This window comes from Rosa rugosa, chromosome 7 (assembly GCF_958449725.1).
Source record: "Rosa rugosa chromosome 7, drRosRugo1.1, whole genome shotgun sequence".
In the NCBI taxonomy this organism is placed as follows: Eukaryota; Viridiplantae; Streptophyta; class Magnoliopsida; order Rosales; family Rosaceae; genus Rosa; species Rosa rugosa.
Genome location: NC_084826.1, coordinates 14,684,531 through 14,693,375, shown reverse-complemented (window position 1 = coordinate 14,693,375; position 8,845 = coordinate 14,684,531). Strand labels below are relative to the sequence as shown.

At 38.7% G+C, this 8,845-nt stretch overlaps 1 protein-coding gene and 2 long non-coding RNA genes across 3 annotated transcripts; all 3 read left to right on the top strand.

The window, feature by feature from the left end:
* The first annotated feature begins 239 nt into the window (after positions 1-239).
* On the top strand, positions 240-1,618 carry LOC133719803 (non-classical arabinogalactan protein 31). Its single transcript, XM_062145978.1, has 2 exons — positions 240-443; positions 1,162-1,618. The coding sequence occupies exons 1-2, from the start codon at positions 266-268 to the stop codon at positions 1,503-1,505; spliced, it is 522 nt and encodes a 173-aa protein (XP_062001962.1). The 5' UTR covers positions 240-265; the 3' UTR covers positions 1,506-1,618.
* A 4,220-nt stretch (positions 1,619-5,838) lies between these two features.
* On the top strand, positions 5,839-6,394 carry LOC133720386 (uncharacterized). The gene is made up of 3 exons (XR_009851829.1): positions 5,839-6,024; positions 6,146-6,214; positions 6,337-6,394. It is a non-coding gene; the product is annotated as an uncharacterized LOC133720386 (long non-coding RNA).
* A 38-nt stretch (positions 6,395-6,432) lies between these two features.
* LOC133719877 (uncharacterized) lies at positions 6,433-7,789 on the top strand. The gene is made up of 4 exons (XR_009851512.1): positions 6,433-6,961; positions 7,069-7,180; positions 7,327-7,409; positions 7,494-7,789. It is a non-coding gene; the product is annotated as an uncharacterized LOC133719877 (long non-coding RNA).
* Positions 7,790-8,845: the final 1,056 nt, after the last annotated feature.

Below are 8,845 nucleotides of genomic sequence, written 5' to 3'. Positions count from 1 at the left end.
GTTTAATTAATCTGATAATTTATTCAAGAATGTTAGCTGTTGACCTTTAATCGTATAGATGGATATATTCTAACATTCTACATGCCAAAATGCGATGCACGTCTCAAGTAGTGCCCTCCCACACTAGTCACGAACAAATTAAGACCCATTGTGTCTCCCATATATATATATATATATATATATATATATATATATATATATGCTTCCTCTCAGTTCTAAATGAACTCTCAGAGAGAGAGAGAGAGAGAGAGAGAGAGAGAGAGCTATGGCGATTCTGAAATATGCAGTAGTACTATTGATGATTGTATTGGGTTGCATCCATAATACAGTAGAAGCTTCGTTTAGTGAGGAACCAAAAGTCATACGTGTAGATGGGAAAGTACTATGCCAGGACTGCACCCAAGGTTGGAATGAATGGATTCATGGTGCCAGACCCATCAAAGGTACGTTAACACATAGTTTCTCTTTAAAATTCAAGTCTAACCCTGCTGTTAATTATGTTTACATCAAATTTTAAAATTCACCTTTCTTAGGATTAAGATCGAGTTGCAATTCTTGTTAGTGTTTTTTTTTTTTTTTTTCCAATAAGAAACAGCTTCTAGTGTCTACATCGTGTCATTTTATGTAAAATGTTAGTTGATGTAACTCAACACAATATATCTATAATTGTGATATGTTTCGTGTTGATTTATACTACTGTTCCTTCTTATTTATTTAAATTAAATATTTCCTTTACTTCTCGACCAAACATAAAACTTCAGGATTTCAGACAGTAACTAATAATAATCGTCTTGTTTGTGCTTGAGACCTACCCGACCTACTTACGATTTGTTCTTAACCCACTCTGAATCCAGCTGAATGTGTGTAACGTACGGCCGGGCATATGTGATCTTCATTTTGGTCTCAATCTGTCCCAAACTCAATAACTGCTGTCATGCTCGAATGTGTAGTGCAAAAAAGTTGTTTTCCCTAACTGGAAAAGTCTACGAGTATCTTAGGGTTTTTACTAATAATGACTGACTACGAATTTCCTAAATCTAATCTGCGAGAATCATTCGCTAACACAAGTTTCATGTCTGCTATGCCAAACATGATATGAGAAGATTTGCAGTCATTTATAGAACCATTGCTTGTCATAATATTTCTTTTCAATCAGCGCAGCTGGTAAAGTATCTGTTACGTGTATGGATGAGAGAAGAAGAGTTGTGTACTATGGAAGCGATTTGACGGATGAGATGGGCCAGTTCGACTTGACCATAAACAAGTACACTATCCATGGTAAAGAACTCCAGGCTAATGGATGCTCGGTGAGGTTGGTGTCTTCCCCAGATGCTACTTGTAACGTTCTAACTGATTTTGCCGGTGGGCGTTCCGGGGTTAAGCTCCAACGCCCGAATTTGGTGTACCGGGATTTGGTCAAGTACACTCTTGGTCCGTTCTACTATACCACTCCAATGTGTGAAGAACCTGATACTCATGATGATGGCAAGGGACACAACTACTAATTCCACAATTACTCGATCAACCAAGTTCTATTATGTTCCGTTATTGCATGTGATTGTTAATTTGTCATGATATAAGCTTTGTTGCCTAATGTAGAAAGTATTGCATTTAAATCCATTTGGGCTTATAATTTGTTTCCAAGGATGTATTATATATACAAATATAGAAGAATCCTGTTCATCAATGAATAACACCCAAAACTCGAAAAACGACAGAAAGCAAATAATCAAAAAGCAATGATTTCCCACAGATCGAGGATTTACTTACGCCTTTTTTTTTTTTTTGAGAAAAAGGGCGGTGCGGCCGCCCTCAAGCCTTGATAGTCTTGATTAAAGAAACTGTCGAATACAAGGGGGGAACATTGAGCCTAAACCCCTGATTACAATAAGTAGCTAGAGAACATCCTGAAATACTATCCTGAGTCTCTACTAAAAGCTTGTACTCAACAAAGCACCAACTAGCAAAAAGCGCTCTACTGGCGACTCTATTTGCTTTAACTGCATTAACGCAGCGGTGACACAACGGAAAGATCGTGAACGAAATGTGGCGAGAGCAAAGAAGGGATAATAAAGGATCAGACATGTTAATATTTTGGAAGGATGACATACAAATAGGGAGCTATCGTTTGCCAAATTTTAGGAAGGTTTTGGAAGTTGTACCTTGCTGGAAATATTCTTAAAATAGCTGAAAAGAGATTGAATGAGAATTTTGGTCGAAATGAAATGGAATGGATTGTTACTTGTGGGACTATATATATTAGGGCTGGGACTTTAGACCCGAAGAACCGAAAAATCGGCCCGAACCGCTCCGAAACTGGCGGTTCGGTGCGGTTCCAAGCTTTGAAAATGCATCAGGTTTGAAGAACCGAACCGAGTTCATAAACTGCGGTTCGGTTTCGGTTCCAATGCCTCAATACCACCACGAACCGAGGAACCGCACACGTTAGCTATATATATATAAATCCCGAACATAATCGAGATTTTCTTCCCCATTTCTCCCAAAACGGCAAAACCATACCCTAAATCCTAAATCCCTTCAACAATTCAACATCCTAAATCCCTAATCCCTATTTCACTCCTCCAGTTCTTCCCTATTTCTCCCAAAACGGCAAAACCGTACCCTAAAATCCTAAATCCCTTCAATAATTCAACATCCTAAATCCCTTCAATCCCTATTTCACTCCTCCAGTTCTTCCCCATTTCTCCCAAAACGGCAAAACCGTACCCTAAAATCCTAACTCCCTTCAGCAATTCAACATCATAAATCCCTTCAATCCGATCCCTATTTCATTGTTCGATTCATCGATTGATGCATTCAACCTTATTCATTTCCCTATTCATTATTCATTAAATCATCAATGACCTCTGATTCAAGTCCCAGTCCTGTTGGTCACGAGTTGGTGGCTGAATGTGCTGCTCCAACAGAAGAAGAAACCAATCAAACCATTAGTGCCAATGCATCAGAAGAAGAAGAAGAAACCACTGCTGTTGGTCCGAGAAGGAAGAAGAGAAAATGTGCTCAGACTCCGAAAGTTTCAAAGAGGAAGAGGGAGAAAAAAGTTGCAGTACGTTCAGAAGTTTGGGAGCACTTCACCAAGTTTGATCAACCACTAATCGAGGTGGTCGATGGAGTGGAAACAGTTGTTGGGAGCACAAAACGAGCTCAATGTAAGTATTGCCCTATCCATCTAGCATGTGATTCTAGAGAGAATGGCACTAGCTCACTTAGGAAACACATTGAGCTTATTTATAAGGGTTATCCAGGCAGAGTTGATTTAGAGGAGGGACAACAAATTTTAAGTACTGATATGGTGGATGGGAAGCCTAGTTTAACTAGTAGGACTTGGAGTCAGGATGCTTGTGTAGATGCTGCTACTAGAATGATAGTGATAGATGAGCTTCCTTTCAGTGCCATTGAAAGGCCTGGATTTAGGCACTTTTGTGAAGTTGCTGTTCATAGATTTGAGGTGCCATGTAGGAAGGTTATTGTCAAGAATTTTTTGAGGATGTATGAAGCAAAAAAGAGTGAGTTGAAAGCTGAATTGCAGTCCCATTGTGTCTGTTTAACAACATATACATGGACTAGTTGTCAAAACATCAATTACATGGTCATCACAACCCATTTTATAGACTATGGTTGGAAAATGAACAAAAGAGTCTTAAAGTTTTGTGTAATTCCAAACCATCATGACAACACTATTGGTAAAATATTAGAGAATGCCTTGATTGAGTGGACAATTGATAGAGTTTTGACAATTAGTGTAGACAATGCAGCTGCAAATGGGGTTGCTATTGAGTATGTTAGGAAGAAAATGTTAACTTGGGATAGGAAGCCAATTTGTGGAGGCAGGTTTATGCATGTGAGATGCTTAGCTCACATTGTGAATTTAATTGTGAGGTCTGGTTTGCATATAATGGAGAGGTCAGTAGCTTCGATTAGGAATGCTATAAGGTATGTGAGGAGTTCTCAGGCCAGAACAGATGCATTTAAGGTTTGTATGGAACAGACCAAGGTAGAGTGTAAAAAAATTTGCATTTTGGATGTTCCAACAAGGTGGAATTCCACCTACCTGATGTTGGACACTGCTTTGGAGTTGAGGAAGGCATTTGATAGGATGGCAGAGGATGAAGATGTGAAGTACAGAAGTTATTTTGATGAAGAAGAGGAATTGGAAGAGGAGGAGGATGAAACAGAAGTTGTACACAGGTCTAGAACACCAAGGAAGAGGGTTGGGCCACCAAAGGATGAAGATTGGGAGAAGGCTGAAATTTTTGTGAATTTTCTTAGAGTTTTCTATCAAGTCACAGTGAATGTGAGTGCTTCACTGCACCCTACTTCACAGTTGGCTTTCCATGACATTGTAGCCATTAAGGCTGAGATTGATGATCTGTTTTATAAGCCAATAGATGGAGAGTCAACTAAGATTGATAAGCTGCTATTTCAGATGGCAAACAAGATGAGAAAAAAGTATAGCAAATACTTTGATCAGTTAGACGACATCAATCAACGTTTTCTTGTAGCAGTTGTGTTGGACCCTAGGTACAAGCTGAGGTACTTTGAATTCAATTGTGACAATATAATATGCTTGGGTTAGATAGGTCAGAGATCAAAAGGAGGTCAGATGATGTGAAAGAGCTGTTGGTTAACCTCTGTGACCTATATGCAGCATCAATGGGTGCACAAGGTTCACAAAAGTCAAGAAGTGGAGAGAGTACAACTATGGTTATGAGCAGCAGCAGTAAAAGTCAGAAAACTAAGGGAAGAGTTACTGGGAAAAGGAAGGTTATGCTTGAAGATTGGAATAGACAACTGGAACAAGGTGATCAGATGGTGGTTGGACATGAAGTTGATAGATATTTGCTTGACCCGATAGAAAAGCCTAAAGAAGGTGAAGATTGGAAGATTTTGCTTTGGTGGAAGCTTAATGGCAGTAAATATCCCAACTTGCAGGCTCTTGCTAGGGATGTACTAGCCATTCAAGTCTCCACAGTGGCTAGCGAGTCGAGTTTTAGTACTAGAAAAAGGATTATCGACCCATATAGGAGCTCACTGACTCCAAAATCTGTAGAAGCATTGATCTGCCTTCAAAATTGGCTTAAGTTGGATAGTATTATGGGGTTGGAATATATTCCAACCATTGAAGAAATGGAGTTTTATGAAAAAGTCGAGCAAGGTACATTTATTTATTGAAAAGATTTCTGAGTTTTTAATTGTTCTTTGTTGAATTTTGTCATAACTCATAAGTCATTATCATTTGATTCATTTTTTGGATGCAGAACAAGCTGATGAAGAGAGGAAAAGAAAAGAGCAAGCTCAAAATGCAACTGCTTCCAAGACAGCAAGGGATCCAAAGACAGCAAGGGATTCAAAGGCTGCAAAGATTTAACATCATATGCAACAAAGTAGGGCTGGGATTTAGAACCGAAAATCCGAAGGAACCGCACCGAACCGCACCGAAAAACTAGGTTCGGTTCGGTTCTACAACATATGACACTACATTTTTTTCGGTTCGGTTCCTGGCAATGTATTCTCGGTTCGGTTCCGGTTCTTACTTTCAAAACCCCCTTGAAACCAAAATACAGATGTCAGTGTATAATTGGATAATATGACCGAGCTTATTTCTGTAAAATAGACCCTTTCTCATGTGATCAGGCACCAAGTTAGTCTTCCAAATGCGATCATAACCTTCCATTTTAATGATCTTATCTCCTATCCATTCGATCAAAACCCTACAACATTATCTCTTCGACTCTTCCCTCAACTCTCACTCTCTCGGTCTCCACTCTCCAACCTAGAAACAGAAACAGAGAAGCCGCAATTGATACTCATCAAAACCTAGACGAGCGAGACGACCTCCCTCAAAGTCTGGAACCCAGAAATATCGCGTCTTCTATTTGTGTTGGTCATCTACGATTTGGTTGATGCAGCCCCGTCTGGGATTTGGTTGATGAACCATCTTCGATTTGGTTGATGCAGCCCCGTCTGGGATTTGTTTGATGAACCATCTGGGATTTGGTTGATGTAAGCTTTCATTTTTCTTGCTCTACTCTCATCAATCTCCAATTTCAATTATAATAGGATGTTTGTACATCACTCTTTGCCCGTAAAATCTGACCACTCTTTCCTCTTCGTTTGAACCCAGCCCTGCAGTGAGTGCAATCCAATTTCATTCTTGATCAGATTTCCAAATTTCTCCCAACCCAGTTCAAAGGTTTGCCCTTTTCCTCTATTTTTCCAAATTCTCTCGCTCATTGCAGTTTGCAGCTTTCCTCTTTTCCATTCAAAGCTTCAATTCAAATAGTTGGGAATTAACTAAATTTGCTTTCTTTATAGGCTTTACAGGTGATTGAGCAAAACCCAGAGCCCGAGAACAAGCAGAGAGACAAACGTTCTTGAATTTTTATGCTTTATGTGTAATGTGTTTGACTCTGTGGGAATTTTGTGTTTATTGTTTAAGTTGGAAAAGTTGGTGATATAGGCTGTTCTTGATTTTTTGTGTTATAGTTTCAGAAATCGTAGAGTTTCATTACTGTTATATTTTTTGTGTATACTGTTTACAATGATCAAGCTATAAGCTCTACACTTATTAATCATTCTTGGTATTGGTTTTGTGTGCATTTTTCGTATCTTGAATCTCGACGCTGTAGTTTATTCTTCATGAATTAATGCACTTATGTATGTAAAGGCATTTGAAAAGTGGACTCGCTTAGGGAAATAAGCAGCCTCATTTGATTGCATGTGGACTATTGTTCTTTAACTGCTACTCTTGAGATTTTGTCATCAATGTTGTTTATTGTCTTCTTGAACAAGTTAGTGCTTTTGTTTTGCTGTCAAAATGCAGGGAAAACAGGTGATGTCTGAGTTGGATTTTGCTGCTGAAATTCTCCCAAACTGTATCAAGATCTTAGCAGTGACAGGGACTAATGGAAAGTCAATTGTTGTCACTTTTGCTGGACAGGTACTAATTTTATTTTTCTAATGCTTATTGCTTATTCATGGTAGCTTCAGTATGAAGTTTCTTCTACTGTTACTGATGGAAATCCTGTTTAACTCATCTGAAGCCAGATGCTTAATCATTTGGGTATCAACACATTTTTAGGGGGGTAATCTTGGAAATCCACTCTCAGAGGCTGCTTTCCAGTGCTTACAGAACCCCCTTCTAAAACCAAAGTTTAAGGTAAGTCTGCTATTTTGGTTGCATTCTCTTCCAAGGCAAGATTTATGATAATCAATTTCATAGTTGAAATGAATCTATTAACTTTGAACTTGATGGGTCAGATTGAGTCTTTGAAACCTAAAGCAGATACTTATTGACATATGTAGATATCGCTACATTTTTCTGGGTTGCTGTGGTGGAGGTTAGCAGTTACCAAATGGAAATTCTCAGCAAGTACTTCTGCCCTTCTGTAAGTGGGTTGTGAAGGTTTCCTTCCTTATGGCCTTGGCAGCTTCATCAATGTTTTCACACTTTTTTATGGGCTTCTTTGCAGGTAGCTGTAGTGTTAAACCTTACACCTGATCATTTAGAAAGGCACAGGACAATGAGAGACCATGCAGTGACTATGCTTGAGTGTTGAGTGTTTGACAGTTTGAGAGTTTTGCGTGTTTGATAGTTTAATGCTTTCATCAGTTTCATCTTTCATGCTTTGATAGTTTGGGAGTTTGCAGGAAATTGCTAATTTGCTATGCATGATGTTGATTGTTGAATATGTAGATTGTAGATAATGTTGAGTTTGAATGACTGAATAGACTGTGCAATATTGAATCATTTGAATGTATGTATGGAAATCAGGAAAAATGAAAACTGGAACTAGAAACAGCTGAAAAGCAGTGTTTCTACATGGAAAAACTGAGGAACCGAGTTTGGAACCGAAAAACCAAGAAACCGATATTGGAACCGAATTGAGATTGGAACCGAAAAACCGAGGAACCGACCCGAGCATGGTCGGTTCGGTTCTATTACGGTTCTTGATACAAAAAACAGCAAATCCGAACCGATAAGTACTGGTCGGTTCCGGTTCCGGGTTGAGTACTTGAAACTGCAAAACCGACCCGAGGCCAGCCCTACAACAAAGTCTTCTAAGACTTCTAAGCTTTCCAAATCCAAAAAATGATTAAAGTCTCTAACAGTTAAAGGTTTGCACTTTGCAGTTCGCACTTCTTCTTTTTTTTAAATGTTTCAGGTTTGTAATATGCAATTTAGGTAATGTGAAGTGTATATGTGTATGTGTATTGTGTAATATGCAGTTGATCTGTTTCTGTAATATGCAGTTTATGTAATGCAGTTTGTATATTATGCACTTATGCAGTTTGTGTAATATGCAGTTTGCTGTTACTGAGTTGCTGCATAATTGTTGGAACAGCTGGACTGTGATGTACTGTTGCCTGCTTGAGTGCCCTGCTTCATAGTTCTTTTTTTTGTTTTTTACTGGTTTGGAGTTTGGAGTTTGGAGTTTAGACTATGGAGTTTGGAGTTTGGAGTTTGGTCAGTTTACCAATTTGAACTTTTGTAGTTTGTTCAGTTTACCAGTTTTGGCACATTGGTCATGTACTCATGTTTTTACATGTTCATTTGTTGCAATTTAAATGTTTCATCAATAAGCATTTGGATCAATTTGAACTGTTGGATGTTTAGACTATGATTCAATGATCAAGTTGCCTACATTGGACTTGGAATGGTCATTGTTGGCTTATGTTTGAATGTTTGAGTTGCCCAGATTGGACTTGGAAGCCTGGAAAGATGGAAATCTGTTAACAGTTTAGCAGAACTACAGGACCCGAGGAACCGTCATAACCAAACTGAAGTTAAACGGTTCGGATCCTTGTCGGTTCTTGCTTTTTG

Bases quoted from the DNA above. Each gene is read 5' to 3' on its own strand.
- LOC133719803 (XM_062145978.1), top strand. From the start codon at position 266: ATGGCGATTCTGAAATATGCAGTAGTACTATTGATGATTGTATTGGGT. The intron at 444-1,161 runs GTACGTTAACAC...CAATCAGCGCAG, and splicing joins TGGTGCCAGACCCATCAAAG to CTGGTAAAGTATCTGTTACG.